The sequence below is a fragment of the Urocampus carinirostris genome, chromosome 1 (assembly GCF_059441175.1).
Source record: "Urocampus carinirostris isolate Australia breed hairy pipefish chromosome 1, RoL_Ucar_1.0, whole genome shotgun sequence".
NCBI classification, from domain to species: domain Eukaryota; kingdom Metazoa; phylum Chordata; class Actinopteri; order Syngnathiformes; family Syngnathidae; genus Urocampus; species Urocampus carinirostris.
In genome coordinates, this window is record NC_142349.1 from 47,497,245 (window position 1) to 47,522,055 (window position 24,811).

General features: G+C 39.3%; 1 protein-coding gene across 1 annotated transcript in view; it reads right to left on the minus strand.

Moving 5' to 3' along the window:
• The window catches only part of dnaaf5 (dynein axonemal assembly factor 5), a 41,800-nt gene that overhangs the window by 4,495 nt on the left and 12,494 nt on the right, over positions 1-24,811 (minus strand). The window contains exons 7-11 of the mRNA XM_088342742.1: positions 23,691-23,834; positions 19,764-19,932; positions 16,336-16,483; positions 9,312-9,462; positions 2,073-2,229 (exon numbers count right to left, since the gene is read on the minus strand). Coding sequence (XP_088198868.1) covers positions 2,073-2,229; positions 9,312-9,462; positions 16,336-16,483; positions 19,764-19,932; positions 23,691-23,834 — 769 coding nt within the window. The remainder of the gene's footprint in view (positions 1-2,072; positions 2,230-9,311; positions 9,463-16,335; positions 16,484-19,763; positions 19,933-23,690; positions 23,835-24,811) is intronic.

Below are 24,811 nucleotides of genomic sequence, written 5' to 3' on the forward strand. Positions count from 1 at the left end.
TTTTGGTTTCCTCCCATATTCCCCCAAAAATGTGCTTGGCAGGTTTATTGGCGGTTCCAAATTGTCCCTAGGTGTAAATGCGCATAAAAATGGTTGTCGGTCTCTGTGTGCCCTGTGACTGGCTGGACACCAGTTGAGGGGTTCCTTGTTCACTGACCGAAGATGCCTGGCTTTTAATTTTTATTTTTTATAATGAAAATCAGAGTTACAGTTAGAATTTGTATTTATTATACAAAGGAGCTAAAGCTTGTTTAAATTTCTGCAAAGACACCCATGTGCTATCTTTTTTTTGTATTTTTCATATTGCCTTAAACAGCGGATCGGTGACTCTCCATCCATCCATTATCTACACCGCTTATCCTCCGTAGGGTCACGGGCAAGCTGAAACCCATCCCAGCTGTCTTTGGGCAGTGGGACACCCTGAACTGGTTGCCAGCCAGTTGCAGGGCACACAGGGACAGACAATTTGCTCGCTCATTCACACCTAGGGACAATTTGGACTGGCCAATTAACCTAACATGCATGTTTTTGGAATGTGGGAGGAAACCGGAGTGCCCGGAGGAAACCCGCGCAAGCACGGGGAGAACATGCAAATTCCACACAAGAGGTTTGATCTCATGACCTCAGAACTGTGCCGCACACAAGCTAACCACTGCGCCGCCATCCTGCTTACTCGGTGACTTTCATTTTAATTAAAACAACATCGAGATTGGTTTCCTCAAAGTTCTATGGTTGATAAATAGTAATCAGCAAATGCAACTGCAGTGGGTGCTTTGCGAATCGCGCCTGGCTTTGGTGACATGGAGTAAATATTTCCGAAACGGCAAGTCATTGTTTGACTAGATTCAAGCTCTTTTTTCTCTTGTGCTTCTTTCAGCATAGTTTCACAGGCCACATAATAGGATGTGACGGCCCACATTTGGCCCACTGCCGATGAGTTTAACACATGCGAGTTAAATCATCTTAAGGATTAATTGTGCTTTATAAACAAATTCAACTTGCACACAATAGTGGTAATGATTTTAACATGAAGCATCAAGTGAACAGTTTCTGGCTGAGTCTGAGGATTATTCAGTGCTTGTAAATTGTGCCCTTTCAATACAGTACATACTTACATACACAAAGTTTTTAAAGTGAGTGAGGTACTGGTCTTGTTTGCGTATTCTCCATAATAATAGTAATTCAGAAATTTTAATGATAAGGTTCAAATCATGTCACTGGGATTCCAGAATAGCATTTATTTCTTGTTTCAAAAGCTCATGTTGTCACGGTTGCCATGGTGCCCAATTGGCCCCGCCCGTGTGGCACCAGCTGCGGCTTGTTGACTGATTGGCTTTCCTTCTATTTATGCTCAGTGCTCTCACTCACCTTTTGTCAGTCCGTCAACGAACCTCTGCCTCGCAAGACGTGGGTTTTGACTCTGTCCTGTTTCCTGGTGGTATTTCCTGTCAGGTATTGTTCCCGTTTATTTTGTCCTATCTAATATCGGTTTCCAGTTTTGTTCCCGTCTAGTTTGTCCTGTTTAATTTCGATATCCTGTTTTGATATCAATCCAGTCTGTCCTGTCCTGTCCGGTATCAACCCCATCTGCCCGATATCTGCTTGGGCAATTGGTATCAATCTCATCAACCCCTGGTTTCCTGTCTTTCCACGCCCGACTGCTGCTTAACGTGCATGATTCCCCATTTCCCGTCAAATAAAAGGCTTGTGTGAGAAACCTCACGCATTTGGGTCCTGATCCTGTTCCGGTTCTTGACACATGTCACTTAAAAAAAACTAAAATGCCTCTCTTCTTTTCCACTTTATATACTATATTTGCATGTGTATAGCTTACGTTCATATGCATTTTTGTTTATTATTAAGCTACTTGACAAACACTTGGATTTGTTGTTGTTTTCTATTATATAATATTATGTTAATTTGTGCACCATTTTTTTTCTCTGTCTAACATTTTGATGTTCGAATATAAAGGATGAAATTTAAAATGTGTTTTTTCAAATCCAATTGATCGAAAAAATAGTCGCCCGATTGTTAGAATAATCTTTAGTTACAGCCCAAGTTGAGTTTTATACCCGGGTAGATCTTGTTGAGGGACTCCTCGCGCAAAGTAGATCCCAGCAGTCTTAGGATGGCGGACAGCGAGCGACATGCCAATAGTCGGCCCATCTGGGAGTCCTCGTCCAGGGATGACAACACTTGAGGTGACAGACGCTCCTCCATACCCAGGAGCTAGACAGGAAACAAGGCGACATTTTGGGGAATATTACACATTGGGACCATTTGGGTCATTGTTTACAGCACAAACTACCTTTTTGAACTTCTCTCACAGGCCATTACGCAGATAAGAATACTGTTATAAGATACAGTAATCCCTCGTTTTTCACATGGGTTGTGATCCCACCACATAGAAGCCTTCTTTTTAATTTTTTTTTTGTTTTTGTTTACTAAATCCCCCATAATACATAGAAACCAAAGAACAAACCCAGTTTACAGGCTCAAGCATTTGTTTAACAAATAATAGGACTTTAATTTTAAACTTTTTTTTAACAATTAACTTCTGTACTGTCAAAATATGATTTAAAACATAATCCTTCCTCAAAATTGCACAATTGTAATTAGGACACAATCCACTTTACTTCACAAGATACTTAGTCGCCATTATATGACATTATGGAAAACTGCATTTACTTCCTGGTTGGGAACCGAAGTCATATTGGACCAAAAACAAAACAAAAAAAATATGTCTGGAAAGATAAAAGCCCTGCGATTGGCTGGCAAGCAGTCCAGGGTGTCCCCTGCCCACTGCCTGATGATTGCTGGGATGGGCTCCAGCATCCCCGCGACCCTACTGAGGATAAGCGGTGCAGCTGATGATGAGATGAGATAAAAGCCTTATATAAGCCCTATAAGGAAGTAAACACATACTGTATATATCCATACTCATTTTGAAAATATTAAGATTGTGTCCATTTTGCAGAAACCATATATTTTTCAAATATTTTTTAAAAAGGGCCAGGGAGTCACTGAGGAGCGCCACATAACCACATGTGGCTCCAGTGAAAGAGGTCCAGATTGTTGGCGATAAAAAGCATCTTTCTCTGCCTTATTACCTGGAATTTTTTGTTGACAGGATGGTTTATAGAGAAACTTTAAATAAAAAAAAATACCACATAAAAAAGTAGATTTGGCCAGCTGTTTTACATAAGAGCACAATTCAGACTGCAACATCATTGATGAGCGAGATGACACAAGAAAAAAAGGGGTATACGACTAACCAGTCAGAATGCAGAACGCAACGCATGATGAAAATACACAAGTAGCAAATCCTCGATACAGCAGGTATAATTGTAAAGGGCATTCTTTTATGAGGAATAAAGGCGTGTATTTCTATTGAGTGAAAATTTGATGCTACATGGCTAAAGGACACGAAATACACGAGAAACAGGGACATATCCCTTTCCTTGTTTCACCCCTTTACTGTTAAAAAGCAACAACACAAACCCCCGTGTATGAAATGTGTAAATTAGAGAGGAGACATTGATCCAACAAATTTTTTCCCCAAATATCTGTATTTACATAACTGCATCAAATATCTGTACTGACATACAGTGGCTTGCGAAACTATTTGGCCCCCTTGAACTTTGTGATCTTTATCCACATTTCAGACTTCAAACGTAAACATATAATACTGTAATTTTTTGTGAAGAATCAGCAATAAGTGGGACACAATCATGAAGTGGAACACACTTTATAGGATATTTTTAAAAAAATTAACTTTTTTTTATATGATGATGTTTGAAGTCTGAAATGTGGCAAAAGGTCACAAAGTACAAGGGGGCCAAATAGTTTTGCAAGCCACTGGAAGTGAAAATAACACAAATTATAAGGCATAAAAAGACATGACCCACTTGTGTGAATGTTTTTTCTTAAACTGACTTTTAAAGTATGCATGTATGTATGTATGTATGTATAAATGGGTGTATGTATTCATGTGTGTAAGTATACATGTACGCGTGTTATGTATTAGTGTATGCATGCAAGTATGTTGTATTGAATTGTCCTTATTGTCATTGATAATAACGTTGTGAAACATTGTAGGCAATGAGTTTAGTCATGGCGCTCCAGGGTAAAATATATAATGAAAAAGATAAGACTCCCACAAAAAATGGACAAAAAGAAAATTACAACGAATTGCTTAGAAATCTGGCTTAAGTTATAATAATAGAATAAAAAAGAATCGTGTATCATGACAATAGTGCTATGAAAAGAATTGAAACATTTAGCAGCAAGAATTAAATGAGAAAATACCAAAAAGTCACAAGGTATATATTTTCACAATGTATGTATGTGTGTATGAATGTATGTATGCATAAATGTAATATTTTTATGAAGTGTCTCATTTGAGAGAACCATTGAATGGTGTTATATTTGTAGAACATTCAACTTTGGGTCAGAATTTCGTTTAGCAATGTCACAACAAAAATGATGAAACAATGTCTGAACATGTTGATTGATTAATTCATAGTTACTGAGTTATCTATGGCACTGGGTGAATGTTGGGTGGTGGGGCATTATATCAGATGAATGAGGCAAAGGTTGCCTTGACAAACCTCCCAGGGGACTAGCCATGGAGGTTTGAAGTACCCACTTCAAAAAGTAGAATTTGACTTATGTGTGTGTTTTTAATGTCCTCCTAATGTAAACTAAAACAGAGCAAATTTCCCGCCATGTGAAAGAGAAACTTTTATTTTTGCTTAACAAACTACTATGTGGTGAAAATTTAGCACTTTTTTAGGACTACAAGCAACTACCTAACTTTAGTTTACTAAAGTTATTTTTAAAGGTGCATTATTTAGTAAAACTATTTCGTAACTGGATCTCATCTTTTATTGAGACTTTTGGTATAGGAGTAGTCCAAATGTAACGGTATACGAAAGTAATTCTGATGTACTGAGTTACTAATTACATTTTTCAACAGGTAATTAGCCACTGTATCGGATTACATTTTTACAGTAACCCTACCAACTACACTGTAGTGGAAATTAATTCACACAGGAGATCACTTTTATTTCATATATATGATTTCACCCAAAAATCGGAATTAAGCATTAAGCTCTGCAGTCTAAACAAAGGCTATGTCTCTTGACCTGTTAGAGGTAGAATACGTCTCAAAAACATGCCCCTGACATGTAAAACACGCAGTGGGCAGTGTAGCTTGTGGGACAGCTAAGCCAAGAAACAAGTTGGCAGGAAAACACTCCATGACCTCAGCGAATACAGAAAGGCACTGTCCGGAACTGTTAGTTGTTCTCACAGGAAAGAAAGCAACAACTTCGTCCATCCAGCTGCCTGCCTGAGACGTGCGAGAGGGGCTTTGGTCACGTTGCATGCGCTGCGGCAGCCAGATGTGTCAAGTTTATCGTATCTGGAAAGGCAGTTACATGCTGTGCATTTCACACCTAGGCCTTTAGTGATGTGATGCTCTATAAAGAGAACTACAAGAGTCTGAGATGGGTTTTTTCTATTGTGATCGGTCAATATGCATGTTTTCGGAGGATAAGGAAGGTCCAATTGCTTGTTATTTTATTTTTTTTGTACATATGTAAATATTTTGATTTATTTCTCCAGTATTTATCATGAACACTGTCTTTTTAATAACAAATTTAAAGTTTATTATTGTGTTTGATAGTTTAATGGTTGTTGCACTGGAAAGTCCATCCATCCATTATCTGCACCGCTTATTCTCATTAGGGTCCTGGGGGTGCTGGAGCCCATCCCAGCTATCTTCGGGCAGTGGGCAGGGGACACCCTGAACTGGTTGCCAGCCAGGGCACACAGAGACAGACAACTCGCTCGCTCATTCACACCTAGGGACAATTTGGACCGGCAAATTAACCTGACATGCATGTTTTTGTAATGTGGGAGGAAACCGGAGTGCTTGGAGGAAAGTCACGCAAGCACGAGGAGAACATGCAAAGTCCACACAGGAAGGTTCCATCTCGGTTGCGGACGCGGAAACTACTTTGGCCGTGCTGCCGCAATGTAAAGTCATTACTTTTAATTATTTTGTCGTGTGTTTTACAGAGAATCTGAGTTGACTGACATTAAAGTTGTTTACTGTAAAAACAAGAAGAAAATAAATGCTATTATAAATGATTAAATAATAGATTTTAAATTTTGGTGCGTAACCCGTTTCCTTAATTCTGCAAGAAAGCCTTGATGTCGCCACCTCAAAATCTGATTAGCTAAAAACCAGCTTGATCGAACACTGATGTTAGTGCTCGAGGGCTTCAAAAGTGTTTGTGAAGGCCTCCAGGAAGATTCCCGAGCAACAAGTAATGGCTGTAATGTGATTGGTTATATGCTTAAAAATGTAAGTGACCAAAAGGAAGGCAATGAAATGAAGCTCACAGACATTCGTTCATTATCTGCCCCGCTTATCCTCAGTAGGGTCGCCGGGGTGCTGGAGCCCATCCCAGCTGTCTTTGGGCAGTGGGCAGGGGACCAGCTAATAAGTGGCAGGGCACACAGAGACAGACAACTCCCTTGCTCATTCACACCTAGGGACAATTTGGACCGTCCAATTACCCTGACATGCATGTTTTTGGAATGTGGGAGGAAACCTGCAGTGCCCGGAGGAAACCCACGCAAGCACGGGGAGAACACAGTAAGGTTCGATCTCATGACATCAGAACTGTGCCTCACACGTGCTAACCACTACGCCACCTTGCTGCCCTAGCTCACAGATGATTTAGGATTATTTCATATTCATGCATGGAAAAACGCACAAGAAATGCGTGTATTCAAGGAATTTCAACTCCTTGCCCTGAAGTATTCTCGTGCCGGCGTGATGAAGGGGCCTATCGTGGAGGAAAAGCCGGAGCTAGCGTAATCATGGTAAATGCGAACTCACGACCAAATAAGATCATCGAGTGCTTTTGGAAAACATCGAAGCGCACAGGGAGCGCAGTTGCTGTGTTTTGCGGAAACGTGGCTCACGTTTAGCATTCCAGGCGCTAACGTGTAGCCACCCGGAGCTACCCGGAGCAATCCGGCTTCAACGCCGCTAAACAGAGACACGAAAGCCGGGGGGAATCGGAGAGGAGGCGGACTTGCTAACACGAGGTGGTGTATCCCTGGATTTTCGCAAAGAAAAGTTTTCCATCTGCCGCAGGGATGTCGAATTTTTGGACTGGCGTGACGTCATCCACTTTGCTACAAGCACCCCTCGGGCATCATGTTCATCTGTTAATAAACAACAGGGTAGACTGCTGGAAGTGTGAATTTCCCTACGGGGATGAATAAAGTATCTATCTATCTATCTATCTATCTAAAAAATATAATCACATCACATGATTCAGATATTTTTTAGGCCCACAGAAAAGACTTTGCAAGCTCTGACAGTCCACAAATGTGGAAACGAGTCACAATCACACAATATCCCAAAAGTTAAAACATCCATTTGGACTCTGTGTGTGCGTGTGTGTGTGTGTGGTTGTTTACTTTTCCACAGGTGCAGAGTCAAGAGCAGAACATCAGTGGTAGCTTTGTTCACCAAGAATTCAAAAAAAGAAATATGGACTCGCCTGACCTCAGTATGCACCTGTTACCCTCTCATTTAGATATGTGCTAAAGAGGACACTGTGTAATACTTGACCGTTTATGTCGCTGTATTGTGTAGTGAAACTCAAAACGAGTACTACAAAGCGTAATAAAGAGAGCTAAGTACGGGGATACACAGTGACCAAACTGCACTGTTTATCTTCTCATTGAGTCTTTCTCAAATTTGACGGTTTTTGGGGAAGCAAAAGGGCAGACAATTATGTCAATTTATATCAAATAAATACAAATTTCTCGACCTATGAATATTTAAAAATTGCACGTAATGTTATAGTTCAGTTTATTATTCAAATCAGTACTATTTTCTAATGGATAAAGTGTTTTGGGGGCGCTAAATGATACATAGTTTCCTTTACTTACTACCTTTTTAACTTGTTATTTAAAAAAAAAAGAACAGTAAATAAAACTTAAATTGTCTTTTGTGGCATAAAATGTCGCTCTTAAAATTAGTAAAATAATATGCCATCTGCCACATAATACATTTTATCTTGTTTTAAGGATTGCTTTTATCATTTTACTCGTCAGAAAGGTATAAATTATAATATAATAATAATAATAATAATACCTAAATATTTTCAGTACTACCCAGTTGATCCTACTTAGGCGTTACAAAAAGGTTTATCAAATAAAACAAATATATTTGATTATTATTTTAACATTAAAATCACATTTAACCACGAGGAAGCGCTAAATAATACACAAAGTCCCTTCAAAAATGTGGTTTGAGTGGCAAATAAATGAACTGATCACAACTAAAATTTTGCTTAGTTTATATAATTGCTTACTTTAAAGGAACTGTACGTATATGGAACGTTGTTACGCTCTGCCGCTATCTCCTGGCTTGTGTCATCAATGTAGCCTCTTTCAGATCCTTCCTGATGCGCGTGCATGTATGTGCATTTCTTTAATGCGCTAAAATAAACTCTTCATTTGTTCTCCTTGGGGTTTGAGTTTGCGTTACGATTTTACTTGAAGCAAGCCTTTGTTTTTTTTCCCCATTTTTATGGTACATTAACAGAAATAAAAATAAAACCTGTGGGGACAAGCATTACATCACCTTCCAGCACTACCCCCATCCCCCATTCATCGGGCTTAATGTGTTCCCCCCCAAAAAGCTCTGCAAAAAAGTAAGACAATAGCAGATAGGCCCATTAGACAACAAAGCATAGGCTCCGTGAACTCGTTTGGGCATTGTAAACCAATACTTTAAGAGAGAAAACATTTAACTCTTAACTTCTTAAAGGTGGGGCGCGTAGTTTAAAGTGTCCTAAAAAGTGAGATTGTCTTCACGTGCGTGCTGGTTGTTTTCACTTATTGTAGAATGAAAATGGTGAAAGTAAGAAAAGGACTGTTTCAAATACAGTCAAAATGCCAACCCGAATCCCCTAAAAACATGAAAAAGAGTTTATTTGAGCGCATCTAAGAAAGAGACGTGCGTGCAGGTGGAAGACAGGCAGCTTGAATGTTTTAAACTTACGAACACCACCATTAAGGACACCTCAAACAACACACCCCACCTTTAGAGTGAGTAATGTTCTTTGTGAGAGTCCTTTTGAGGGTAAGAGTCTATAATGGGTGGTCTGACCAGGCGCTCACAAAATGTCACACCCATGTGCACAAATAACGGGAGGGGATAGAATTGAAAAGAATGTCGATATTTTATTAACATGTTTCACTGGGAGTGTTAGTACCTGTTTTTGTGAGATGCCACCTCCGTGCAGCAGTGCCAGCAGACAGCTGAGGGCGGCGGTCCGCAAGGCGGCGGCAGTGCGGCCAGCTCGCCACACCAGGTTGGGAAGAAGCACCTCGCTGAGGAACTTTTCCGACTCGTTCCGGAAAAGTCTAGGGGAAAAGATGTTTTTAAAGGGTGCTGGACACCTCTCATGCAATTCTGAGTGAATGGTAATTTCAAATGTGTTTTTTTCAACTCTCTTATTTAGAAAAAATCGCTATATTAGCGTGTGTCCCAAAACTTTTCTGTACCATGAACCAGTTTAACGTCTGACAATATTCTAATAATAGCATTAGTATCAGTAACAATAATAATATAGTAAAACTCGGTTAATTCATATTTGGTTTGTCTTTGCGAAATCTGTATAAAATGTTTGGTCCGGATAATTTCTAAAGTATTTCTTACAAAAAAATCTATGCACATTCCGTACTTTATAATCCAGATCTCCGGCTATTCAAGATCCAAATCGAACTCATTTCAATCCACTCATATGCAATTTGCCATGTCTATTCTGGAGTCGTATTCCAAGTTGACATGCTGTCTTCTTCCCGGAAAGGGCTGGATGACGCAACTTTCTGGCAAGTGTATGCCATCCTTTTGTCCATAGACAAACAAATATCTTCTTCCCAGACCTATTTGTGCAAAAACGACACTAAAGGAGACTACATCATGGCATAAGTGAAGAAGAGGAGTCGAGAGGACCGGATTAGAAGAAAAATGAAAGATCTTACAATGATGTAACGATTACACTGGCATGAAAGAAAAAGATATCACGGCTTATTTTCACATGAAACCTCAAACATTGTCAGATATTCTGAAAAATCCTGTATGTATGTTTCATTAATATTCTCATTTATCTGTTAATATAAACACGTGTATTCACGTTCAATCGAAACCAGATGAGTTATTCATGTATTATCGATTAAACATAATTTTTTTTTCAGGTGGTCTGAGAATACCCTACATTGGCTAATCCGGATAATTTCCCGGGTCCATTTGAATACGAGTTTTTCTGTAATAATGATAAGTCAAATCAAGTCAAGTCATATTTTTTTGTATAGCCTTTTATCATAAAAGGTCTCAAAGGGCTGTACAGAACACAAAAACAACAAAAAATAACTGGTAAATTATAGCATCAGCTATATAAAGTATCAACCAAAAAATAAATTTAATTTAAAAGTAGATTAAAATAATAAACGTAAATTCAAGTGCTTTAATAAACAGTAGCACATTTATAGCCCTAATACTTATCGTAACAGTCTCTGCAAGCATAATAATAACAACAATACTAATATTAATAAAGTAATATCAGTACTGTAAGCTTAAATTCACTGTGTAGTCACGATATCCTTAGGGATGAAGATGACAAAAGAAAAGGCATCTGATATTATTATCACACAATTTTTAGGGTACCAGAGACAAATGTTATTGAAAAAATAGGGAAATCAGAAAGTCGTCCTGAAAATTATAAATAAAAGGAAAAAAAAAGCTCAGCGAGGGAAAAAAGTATTTGGTGTAACTAAAGATGAAAAAGACTTTAAAAGACAATGAATAAATACGTTGATGAATACATGAGGCCATGATTAAAATCCTTTACTGACAATGTACATTATGTACACATTAACACAATACTAAAATCAAATCTACAATGTATTCATCTAATGTTCTTCAAAGTCCCGTTCATCCTCCGATACACCAAAGATAGATTTTCCTTGTCATGCTTTCTTTCATTTTATTATATCTTTTAGGTCAGTGGGGGCAGGTGGGTGGCTGGATCCCTTAACCATCAAGGTGGTAGGGCACCATTTCCTGTGATGTGTCTCAGGCAACTACAGCCTGGTGGCACCCATCCCTCTTTAGTCCAACAAATGTTTCCACCTGGTCTTGAATCATGACTAAATATAGTGTAATAATAAGATATGACTTAATGCGTTTTCTAATGTCATCTAAATCTCCAGTAGACTAGTTGTTTGGATTCAGTGCTGTCACCACTGCGATCCGGTTTCGATTCCCGTTGCATACAATGCAAATGAGGTCAGCGATATTTGGGACTGATCAATCATGACTTTGATAACGTATTATACTACCATGGAAGCATGTTTATAACGTGCACACTAACTTTTAAGTTATTTTAGGGGTAAACAAAATATATGTTATGATCCTTTTACAAAACAGCAGCCTGCCACTACAAATCAGTTCCAAGGGCCAGGCCGCGTGGTCTTCTTGGTTTGTCTAGAATAAATGACGTCACGCCCCCAAGACCACTATGCTTTGACATTTCATTGCCTGTAGGGGGAGACTTTGTGCCTTGAAAACAGCCCAGCCTGTAAATGCTATGGTTTTAAATCTGCTTTTCATTTTTGCAAACCAAACCAATTTATAACCACAATAACTCCATCGCACCTTCTCATGTCAAAAAGTCTCTACTCGTTTGCTGATTTTTTTAGGAAACATTCTTGGCTCAGTTATCCAACAATTGGTACTGTTAGGACGACGTCACCCTAACATATACTTTTCTCAATTGGCGTGTGCATAAGAGCTGTTTGCCGCCATAAATTTTCACTGTGCGCCCTTTACTTAGGATTTTGTTGAGATCCACAAAAAACTACATTGTGTCAACATGAAAGACATATTTCTACTTTCCCTTGTGATACAGAACAGTTGTCATTATGTCATTTTGACAACAGAACAAAGTAAAGAATTTCTCCAGGACTACTATTAGTGTTCCCTTGATGACATGACCTAAGTGTATGAGAGCAGTAGGGGGATTAATCAAGATACTAAAACGGAGGTTACAAAGCAGGATATGTAGAGGACTTTTGTAGCTCAAAGCACAGCCAAAATTGAAGGAATTAAAAGCAACCTCGTGCCAGGATAAATAAAAAGAACAGACTCAAAGGGGACGGACACGGAAACAAGAGGGAGATAAAATATGAATACACAGAAATTCAAATTTAGATCAAAAGTCATTTAGTTAGATTTAAGAGTATGAGTAGTAGATGTGTTTATCAGTTTTTTGTTGTTGTTATTTTTAAGGGATGTTTGACATCATTTTTCTAAATTTGCTTTTAACTGGGGATGCTACAGACACAGATACAATGTACCAAAACCAGTTAAAAAAATAGATTTTCGTTAGAAAATGGAAAATAATTTAAAATAAAAAACTGTATCACTATGCAACATTTTCGACATTTTTAATTTTCTAATTTTTAGGTTGGGGCAGCACGGCGGCGCAGTGGTTAGCGCGTGTGCGGCACAGTTCTAAGGTCTTGGGAACCTCCTATATGGGTTCAAATCCAGCTACCAGACTTCGTGTGCGGAGTTTGTATGTTCTCCCCGTGCTTGCGTGGGTTTCCTCCGGGCACTCCGGTTTCCTCCCACATTCCAAAGACATGCATTTCAGGTGGATTGGCCGGTCCAAATTGTCCCTAGGTGTGAATGAGCGAGCGAGTTGTCTGTCCCTGTGTGCCCTGCGATTGGCTGGCAGCCAGTTCAGGGTGTCCCTTGCCCACTGCCCGATGATTGCTGGGATGGGCTCCAGCACCCCCGCGACCCTACTGAGGATAAGCGGCGCAGCTAATGAGATGAGATGAGGAGATTTTTAAGTTGTAATAGTTCAATAGCCAGCAAAGGCCATTTAAATATACAAAACTTGAAATAAATGTTGGTGTTGTGGGTCATGGTTTGTGGAAATGTGTGCATTAGAAACATTGCATCAATCAATCAAAGAGTGGTTTTGATGGAAGATTAGATTCGGCTGCTTTGAGTGTTGGTTAGTCAGGAGCTGCTGTACCCGATTTGGCTGCCAGAGGATGTTAGAGACCTCATAGAGAAAATATTTTACGTTTTAAGGACACCTCAAATAACGCGCCCAACCCTCAAAGATGGCTGAACAGGTTCATATGTCTCATCCAAGCTATATGTTAACAAGTGAAAAGCTCCATAAATTTCAAGGAGTTCTTGGGCCTCAGACATTCCCTTTAGATTAGAGTTGCAAACCCAGGATTGAAAGCCGCACAGCTGAGGGAACTAGGTGGGACGCTGTGGGGTTCGGACAGTAAGGAAACCATAAACGGAAGGCTCTCTTGGGGTGTCCCACATGACTCGAGTTGTCCCCCCTTAGAGTCATAGTACAGCTGCTGAAGTATTTTGGCAACATGTGGCTTTCCCCAGGGAAAGGATAAGACTGATAGTGTTAGAACTGCAAACATCCCCAGTGTTCTCGTTTGCCCACGTCCCTCTGTCCTAGACGCATCATTTTTGCTGGGAACGGATGGTGTCAAATCAACGTGCGTCCAACTTTTTTGACACAAAATTGTCATTATTACTTGATTACTTTTTTTAACAAAGATTTACCGCACTCCGAACTTTTCGTCAAGCATTTTTGTTTTGGTCTCGCGGTTCGAGTTTTTGTCTGGACACCGATCTCGCCAAGATCTTGTTGCTTCGAGATTACGTCATTGTTGTGGTGGTTGTCGTTCATTTAAGGTGAAAATCAACACAAAAATGGTCATTTCTTCAGTGTCAGTAATAAGTCGAAACACAAAACCGAAAGTGATAACAAGGGCAATAATTCCGGCATGAAAAAAACGGCGGAGAAATTCTTCGGAAGATTGCTAGGAAAACACGATATGCTAGGGAAACACGTGTGTTGAAGCGAATGACTCGACAAAAGAAAATAAACAAAGTAATACTCCTAAGCAAGATAAGGACTTTTCTGCCAAAATTGACTTAATTTTATTCCTGGTTACGCTATGAGGAGGGTGATAATGGATTGGACCTGTAGAAGGCATTAAAACTGTGGCGTGACAGCAAACCACGAAGAATATAAGAACTGAAAAATCTGAAGTGATAACTGCTTTGTATTACCAATTAAAACTGCATGAATATATAGACTAATATTTCAGCAATATTATTTCGCATAATGTACAATATTGTGGTGACCTGAAAAATCTTCAAGTGATTAACTGATTTGTATTACCAATTAACTGTGATGATTAAAACGGAATGAATATATAGAATTATGTTATATATTTGTCGCCGATTTACAGTTTCAACCTCGATAACACTAAATTTTGGGGACCCATAGATCTCTGTTGGGACCCATAAAGTTTTGAGCATGCGAATCCCCGGGACCCATCACTTTTCAGAGGTAAAATGAACACTGCTTCCCAAAAAGCTTATGTGCTTATCATGAGCTCATGGAAATACGCTTTTGTATTTGCGTTGTCTCTAATTCGGGTGGCTGGTGGATGGAGTGTTAATTTGCAGTTTTATGTGATGTGAAGTCTAAAATTAAAAGGTGCACACATTAAAAATAACAAAGAGTGTTTATAGTTTCGTGGAATCCTGTAAAATTGATGATGAAAGGCAGCAGCAACTACAGAAGAGAGACGTAGCCTTAGGGCTGGGACATATAGCAAAAACTATTGTTAACATCTAGATTTTACCATGATTTGTTTCTTAAACTTATTTTTTGAGTTATTTGTTAATTTGTTCATTCGTTATCATCCTGCTTATCATTATGAGGGTCATGGAAGTGACTGAGGTGGCGTCATATGTAAGGCAACAGTGAGGCTGCAGGTCTGGCCTACTGCTACTGCTAGGTTAACAACTCTCTTAAGCTATCCGGGCCAAGCCTGTATCTCACCAATGGCTGATCCATAACCAATTAAATTGATGTCCCGGAGCGAGCTACCACTCATGGCAAAATTGCTAAACTCGAAGATACGCGATGCTAACGTGCAGCTAATCAGACACTTTCTAAATTGCTTTCTTGCACTGAGCAAAGCCCTCGAATTTTGTTGTACCTTTGTAGAATGACAATAAACGCCATTTACTACAACTGCAATTCTGTGTTCTTTGTTTTTATTTTTAGATCAATAGTTATTATTTTGTAACAGTCGTATACACTCTGTCAGTAAAGACATCATCCCGAGGTAAGTTTAACCCTAGGGGCTGTTATAAAGGTGCGATGCTACATTACAGTTATAAAATTTCTTGCGGTGGGTTCTGGTCCCCATTGACCGCGATAACCGAGGGATTACAAGATTTCATTTTGGCACTTAAGCAAGCATTTTATAACATCCTTTTCCCATTTTGTATTCATATAATATGGTTTGATATTGCCCATTACATTTTTGATCTCACCAATGGCTGATCAATAACCAATTAAATTGATGTCCCGGGGCGAGCTACCACTCATGACAAATCCAGCGGCAGTGGCTCAGGAGGTAGAGCGCTCGTTTTGGGATCAAGAGATCACAGTTCGAATCCCGGCTCCTCCGTGTTACATGTTGAAGTGTCCTTGGGCAAGACACTGAACCCCCAATACCCCCAAAAAGCAGGTTAGCGCCTTACATGGCTGCACGGCCGCTATTGGGAAATGTGAAGCACACTGTAAAGCGCTTTGGGAAGTCTTGACTTGAAAAGCGCTATATAAATGCAGATCATTTCATTTCATCTCGAGTTATTCAACAAAAACCCTAACTTTTAGTTATGTGATTTCCTTTAGACCTTCCAGTAAACTATACCCATACGTATAAGGACATCCGAGACTCATTAGTCAATTGGCAGCAGTGACTCTGTGTTCTCATGTGCCCTTCAAATAAACGTGTTAAAATGAAACCCTCTTTGCTTTTCCAGAAGCTAGGGAAAAGGTGGGAATGCAGCAGGGTTTACTGTGTTGACTTTATTGTGGTGAAAATAAAAGTTGAATGAGGTGGCAGGATAGTTATGCTTTTTCTGTGGAAAAATGATGAACAAACATATTTTTAATCAATCAAGAGTGTTTTGGAAAAGATAGGTATGATTTTAAGTATAAGGTGCATTCCAGTCATTTATCACATTGTTTCAGAGAACAACTATGTAGGAAAAGGCTTCCAACTCCTGAGATGACAGATTTGAACTTGATCCCATTTCAAAGATTGCTTATTCCATCACTGAGTATGCGTGTATGTGTGTGTGTGTGTGTGCTGCCTAACCCTTTTGAATCCAGCGTGTTGCTCCCATCTAGCAGCAACTTAGCAAGCATGGTGAAGACGTTCATTCTCATTTCTTGGTCCCTGTGTGGTTGCAGGCAGGTGTGCAGCAAGGGCATCAACTGGCTCACAAACTCTCCGATAACAGGACCTACAATGCACCCACAGTCAATATTTTATATTTCCATCTGAAATACTTTGTCCCAGTGTTGATTGAACTTGGGATCGTATTATATCTTGTAATGTTTAGGCCTTTTGGCAACAAGGGGATATTTTGGTGCACATTGGCTGAAGATCACTGAAGCACCAAAGTCACAGTAAGAGTGACCAGTGGGAGCCAGAGGAAATCAGACATAAAAAGACCTTTGTGTCTGTCACACAGACTTTCCAGAAAAAAAGGCAAACTCGTCCAATGCCCACACACACGCCTTGTTTACAGAGCTATTTTTAACCCTATGTGAGTGATGCCTGATAAGCGTACATCCCCTATTTTAACTCTGTTGCCCAGACAAGAGAGAACGCAGCGGATGTCCTGGGTGTGCAACGAGAGGATGCTTACCAGACAGAATTGTGTGAATAAAAAGTGTGAGGAGCAGCAGGTCAATTTTAATTTTAAACAGAATATTAGAAACATATGCACGAACAAGATGGTCGTCGGGCTTATTTCGGAGCTACATAGCATGATGTTTTAATGAAATAATTACATAATATAAACTATAAAAACTTACATATTTTACTGTCAAAAACCATCAAGTGAAACAAAATGCATTGAAACTCATAAGGGCACATATTTGCAGGCTGCAGGTTGATCAACTTGCTTAGCTTGGAAAATAATTTGCCTACAGAAAGTAATGTAAGTGAGGAGTAATTGCCTCCAGAGGAGAACCATAGTCACTCACCCAGTAAGGCTACACATATCAAATGTACCAAGAACACATACAACCTGTCCTTTAACACAGCTAATAAAAATATACCAATCACATGTAAACATTGGTTCTAAGTGTGTAGAAGACATTCTATTATGTATTTGGTGTTTCTGGTCAACTTCTGTATGTGAGTCACTTTAAGCTAAATTTATCGTGCACACCTTGTTGGAAACATTTATATCCTTCGTGTTCGAGTATAAACACTTTTAACAAAAGTTAAAAAAAGAAGAACATTTTGCTATTTCATTAAAATATGTGGTCAAAGTCTGAAAAACCCAGAATGGAAAGCCAATTAAAAGGTCTGTCATATATAATAAATAAATCATATGTTATTGTGATAGCTTGGTGATGCTCAACTGTGTAAAAAATAATTTGTCACTTAGTTGTCATAGATAGTCAGCCAGTTTGCAACAAGGGCCAATCTCTCACTGCTCACAGTTTTCCCAAAAGGTTATAATCATTTTCTAAGGCGCTAGATCCTGTCCTGAAGATAAAACATTAACAGAAAAGCCATCAGTGTATCGCCAGCTGGGAAAATGAGAAGTACATAAGCAGCTCGTTTCCGAAAAACACACAGATGATGTACTGGAAGATTTGATGAGCAAGCAAAAGATCCAAGTCTGAATCCAGCCAACTGTCAACAGATACTTCCCCCTTTACTCAAAATGTGCACATCAAACATAATGTCCACTCTCTCAAAGAAATCCCAACAATGAATCGTTGAGGGCTTATGAGCAAATGGGCGCCAATGAAAACGCAGCACAGACACATTAGCCTTGATCCACAGAGGAAGGTCAAGAGCGGGCGCTGGCCGGCTCGTTTGATGTCCTGACCTGTGAGGGGATCATCAAGCGAATGGACTGCTTAAGCACATGAGTGTGTGTGTCTGTTTGCGTGGCGGATTATGGGGACTGCCAGCCCCCCCACTAGATTAGAAGGAAAAGGGGGGATGCAGATGAAATTTTGGCACAAGAAGGTGCTGATGAGGGAGGATTAGATGGCATAGACAGCTAAAGCCAAGGTCTCGCCGCCGCAGAGAAGGTCACTGCTCTTTATCACTCAAACACACACATGCACACACACTGACAAAGGGGATTGAGGGAGAGACATCTTTTTGTGAAAGTCAACTAGCCAACTAGAGTTTGTTCAAACACTGACAAGCCTAATAAAGAGCTAAGATAAGGTATGTCACAAAAGGGAGTACAGCCCTCACATTTCTGCAGAGATTTATTATAATGTTTAATAGAAAATCACTGAAGAAACATGGCTTTGACACAATAAAAAGTATGTAAAAAAAACCTTCATGCATTCATTGGCATCATGCATGTGTGCAATTGCTCTGTACTAGTAGTAGCAGTATATTGTTTTTTTAGATTTTTATCTTTTGATGTATTATAATCTTTAAAATTTTTCCTTGCCCTCATGAAGGTTTTAGATCAGGTGATGGTGTAATAAATGTCTGTGGTTTGCAATAATCTGTGGTCTGTGCAGCCCTTTGAGACTCTTTGGGATTAAGGGCTATACGAATAAACATGATTTGACATGACTTACTTTGCACTGAAAAGAGATGTCTTCAATTCAGTTGTACTACTGTATAATGGTCAAAAAGTCTATTCTTTCATTTTGGTATTTTTTATGCTTAAATAACCCGTACACACAATTTTCTGCCAGGGCCAGCCAATATTAGTCAAAATTGGCTGGCCCTGGTGGATCCTCTCTTTGTGAAAGGGTTAAAGCCCCAGTGTGTATTATTTGACCACTAGATGACAATGTTGTCTAATGGGAACAAATAACTTTCACAGAGCACTGCGTACCAACAAGATCCCAGACAGACATGGTGCCAACCTCAACGTAGAGCTTTGACTATGTCAAGGAAATACAAATTTCTCAACCTATGACTTTTTTTTTTAAAAAAAAAAGCTAAGATTGTTATGATAGTTCATACATGCTAGCCTAGTATTCAAATCTTTTTTTAATTTTATTAAGGTTTTTTTGTACCATCAAGAGGCACTAAATATTATACACAGTCCCGTTAAAAAAAAAGTCTGAAGACATTTTGAAGAAAGCGCCAAAAGATAAATTGAAAGAGTGGCCTTTAGTTAACTAGTTTCTCTGTATTCACTGCCTTTGCTGTTAGTGGGAGCTGTGCACAACACTTAATCACTGGTATTAAACAAGCTATAAACTTTGTGCACTCAACACTGGCATCCAACACGTAAACTACTACTGTGGACCAGAGAAAAGGAATGCACTTTTGAAAATCAGCTCTGCTGCTTTGACAGCTGCTGGGTCTCGATGCGCTGCCTCCATGATGGATCATGTGTGAACAGCTAAATGTTTCAAACGTGATGTAAGGGAGCTTGTGTATAAAGCTGCTCACAAAAGCGCTATAAAGTCATGCCTGCAAAAACATTAACCAGACAATGCATTTTCTCCTATTTCCTAGTGCAATGCCCCAATCAACAAGGCCCTGTTAACCCATCGGGTTGTGTTGTCTTGTCTCACCTGAATGCATCACTATGATGTTCATCTGGAGCCGGTGCGGGGAATAACTGGACCAGGTGTTGACAGAGGCGGACAGCCAATCCAACAGCTGAGCCATGTGTTGCCTGTAGAGCTCTGTCACTGAGCTGAGGCCCTGGACCTTGCATAAGTTCTCTATGCTCTCCAAGGCCTTGGGGGACATAAGGATCGAAACAAATAAATGGACTCAGAAAAATAAAGTCACAACTTCAGAATTCAATCATTTCCGGAGGGAAAGCAGCAAATTATATACATCCAACTTTGAAGTTCCCACGGGTGCAACAAATATTACATTTTCCTTGAACTGATGCCATCTTTCTTTAAATAAACGACTGGTTGATTTAATCAGGGATTTTATGTTTTCCTTTAATCTGTTATTAACAAATTTGTTTTTATGACCCAATGTCTAGCCTCAAATGATCCAGCTAAACAAATAAAAGCTTCACTTCCTTGATGTGAACCCTTGGCTGAAAAGAAGTAAAAGTGATGACAATGAATACATGCAATCACCTTAGTACAGTATGCTAAGTCAACATTTCTAGTGGTGCTACTGGTTCAGATACATATCTTTATCGTTTAGTTACAATGGATAATGTGCAACTTGTATTATCCATTCCGAAAATAGAGAGGAGTGCGTGTTAGGCGTGTGAAGGATAACAACTCTTTAACATGACAAAGTCTTCACATACTAGTGCTCTATCACACAAGAAAAAAAACATGAAACAGGATGTCAAAAAATCAAAAGGAACCAACTTGTACAGAAGCCAAGTTAATCTTAGAGGAAATGGCTGGAAGGAGTGCAAATAATTAAGTGTTTATTTCAGACCAAGGGAAGGGACCTCAGGGAACTTCACAAGTCCCGTCATTGTCCCTCAGGGACTGACAGGGACGGGGACCGTGTCAAACAATCTTGAGCTGTCCACTGATGGGAAAAAACGTGCCCCTTTTCTGGGAAACAGCTTCTGCTTTTCCTTTGGGTGCACCATTTCTTTCCTATTATTCATAAGCTGACTGTTACAGGCCTCTACTTGACCACTGCTCATTCAAATACGAAGATTGTTGTAAACAGGCGCTGTTATGGATTATGCCCTGTCTGGGAATCTTGCTCCCATCCCGACTGTCTATTGACTTCATTTGTCACAGTTTCTGTCTGTCTGAGTCAGGAAATCATTTGTGTTCAAAATTTTAATATACTGTAACAGATTTGTTATAGATTAATTTAACATATAATCTATATTCATTTTTTAGAAATCATAAAAAAACAACAAGAATCTATGACGGCTCCGCTGAACTAGCTGTCAGCAAATATGCCTCACAGTTCTATATTCTCACGCTCACATCTGAGTGCTGGCAAACCTATATGGGGGTTGAATGTTTTACAGCAAATGTTAATCATTTTGATTATATTGGTCAGAACCATTTTGCTCTGTTATAATAACCTTCCTTAAAGGGACACTGTGTGATATTTGACCCACAGGTCCCATTATATTGCAAAGTACAACATAAAATGAGTTCTACAAAGCCCAAGGAAGACTATAAACTACGGAGAATCAAAGTGATTATTATGATTACTCTTCTCATTTTGTTGCCAAGCCTCTCACAAAGTTTTTGGTATTTGGGGCTACCCAAAGCAGCAGGAAAGCGGACATTGATTTGAGGTCCATCTAAGTGAGCCTCATGTTATGTAAAATAAATACAAATTTCTCAAACTTCGAGTACTTTTTGAAAAGAAAAATGCATATGTACAGTTGTGGTCAAAGGTTTACATACACTTGTGAAGAACATAATGTCATGGCTCCCTTGGGATTCCAGTTATTTCTACAACTCTGATTTTTCTCTAAAAAAGTAATTGTCACAAAAAACATTCACAAGGTTTGGTTCTTTTATGACTTCATTATGGGTTAACAGAAAAAGCTGCTTGGTCAACCACCAACCCACCCACTGCGTGCTTAATACAAAATGTCTCTCTAAAGAAAAGTAATTCACATTTATTTTAAATAACCTGCAAGGACTGCTATTAATTTAGTTTTTATGTTTCGTTTGACAGACAACGAGAGAGGCCTACAGCCATTTTTTTACCATTTGTCAAGCCCGTCGGGCACCTGATGCGAACTGTGTACGGAATTTGAAGTCGATGCCTTTGGCTACAGGAATCCAACGGCAACATGCCCTCACACATCTGACAGCGTTTCTGCGACACTGTTCACTCTCTCTTACTGTCATGATTACTGATGCGAGGCACATGTGCCTGCTCCTTTGGCGCCAACTGCCTCGGATGCTGATTGGCTCCCTGTCACTTTTTAAACCCCCGTCTTTCTGTCACCGGTTGTCAGTCTGTCTGCAAATCTCAGCTCACGCTAGGCAAGCTTTTTGACCCTGACTAACTCCTGTTCTGGCCTCTGTCTGTTACCCGGCTTCGACCCATTTTCTGATCTCGACCACGTTTTTGCTCTCCTGTCCCGGCTACTGACCTATTTTTTTCCCACTCTCGACAACGCCATCGTTTGCCACGGAAATACCACGTCTGAGCAACCTGCTTCCCGTGACCAGCGATCTCCCGATCGTGTGTACAATCCTTTCCCTTCTTCCCAATAAAACTAAGAGAAACGTACGCAAGTGGGTCCTGTCTCCGTTCTGGTCTTGACACTTCCAAGTTGTTAGCGGAACATATTTTCGGAATATGTTAACATTCAACATAGCAACTAAAATATAGTTAGATAGCAATTATAAAAAAACGTATTTACTAAGCGCCGAAAGAAAAGGAAAATTACGACTGCTTCACAAAATAATGTGAGCCTAATACTGTATTTGACAGCGCTGTTGTGTCGTTCTATGAGCCTTGCAAATGGATGACAGGAGCCGGCTACCCACTAGACAAGAGCCAGTTCCCTTTGAGACGCTATTTTTCTCCTGTGATTGGTCAAAATGCATAGATTTTAAGTTTTTCTGTGCTGTTGACATTTGTTGAGCATAAAAAGGTTAAATTGTTTTGCATTTTATCTTTATTTTTGTAGTATCATAACTATTTTAATGTATGCTTACCGTGTTTTCCTGTATTACCGTTCAATTTTTTGGTTGTAATTTTTTTCCCCCTTTTTAAGTCAATTATAATAATACTTAATAAATGGTAATATATGGATTAGACAACAAAAACAACCTGAAGAGCCGTTTGGGAGCCAAAAGAGAGAGCTATTTTCAGTGAGCCAAGCTGAAAAAACCTGGTTCTCTAAAAAGAGTTGGAATTCCCATCTCTTCAACAGTTTTCCCTACTACCCTGCACACTTGAAAGATTTGACGACCGAGCGCTAAAATTACCTACCGGGGATGGCTTCAAGAACAGGTTGGAATTTCTTATCCGAAGTTTAGGTGGCTCTCTTGTTCTCCTTGCAAGTTCAAAATCCATTGATGTCATTTTGAGTGTCTAAAATGGTGTCTATATTTTAAAGTTATCAATCCCTTATGAGATTATTATTTGTATCAAATATATTCAGGCCTTGAACTTAATGTGGAGAAATATAACACATTAGCATGAAGACATGCATTTAATGAAGAGATGAATGCATTATTACCCCCTTTAAAATGCATCTCTTCATTAAATGCATTTTAATCTTTATTCTTCTTTTGGGACCTGTTCTACAATCATAAAAGAAATAGAACCTTTTTTTATAATGTGTAGGGGGTGGGGTGATGGACATCTGCTAAGAAACACATCTGGCTTTTTTTCTTGTCTTGCTCTTTCTCCTTCTTTCACCCTGCACTTGATTTAAAAGTTCCATTCCATAAGGTGCAATTTCAGCACTCCTTGGCTAAGTGGGTAATTATAACGTTTGTCCTGCCCACTTTGAAGCTGGGCATTCCTTAAATAGTTACCTTCCAAGATAAAAGCTATTCGGGGCAAAACGCTCTTACCTTCTGGTTGATATGACTCTCGGTGGAGATGCTCTGGACAGTGACCAGCACCTGCAGCAGCTGCAAACTGACTTGGCAGCACTCGGAATCGCACTGGCGCAGCAGTACATTCACGCAGGCGAGCAACTGCTCCAAGTACAACACCTGAGAAAAGTGGAATAAGAGGTGAATCGCTGTGGATGGACACGAGCTGATCGTGCATTCTAACTTCACGACAGAAAGTATCAAAACAATCATCAAGTTCTGTCTCGTTGTGAACACTGGAGAAAACTGCATTTATGTACACACACATTCTTGGGCAGTACAAACTCACATTAACAAGTGCAATCATAGGGAGGCAAACAGAAAAAGTGGCACCTGTCTACAGGCGGACAAAAACAAGTAAATGTTGAACATTATGAGAGAGTAGTGTGACAAGACCTTTACAGTGGGCATTTGCACGTCACACTGGGTATTTGTATATTGTATTCTTTTGTCTTTATTATTGTACTGTTCTCAGCTCAGGGATGCTGCTGGAAATGTTAATTTCCCTTAGGGGATGAATAAAGTATCTATCTATCTATCCATCTATCTTTTTATTGGTGTCACTTGGTATTCAACTATTATTCATAATCCATTATTTACTGTGTATTTAATCAATTAAGTAGAATAAAGTGGTGTAACATATCAAAATTAGCACGTGAGTTGCAAATTCAAAATATGCATGTGAGTTGTAGATAGGTATGGACCAATATTAGATTCTGACAGTATATTTGTGAGCAGGCATACCATGGTGTCCCAGTATTAATTTATGTAAACAAGTCAAGTCAAGTCATTAATGGCAGAGTCTCAAAGGGCTGCAAACTACAGAGTATTATTACACCATCCCCTTAACTAAAATCGACATAAGGGTTAAGGTTAGGGAAATGAAGAAACCTTGTGAAGGGACTGCATATGAGGTAATCCTCCTTCCAGGATGACCAGGCTGCAATGGATATTGCATTAACAAACAGTAAAATTAAAAAAAATAATACATAAAATAATTATTGTAATAGAGGTCAAATAAATTCTCATGATAGTGTAAATTGCCCTATTAAATAATTTATAACTTTTTAAGTGTCACTTTGATAAAATAAGAAAAA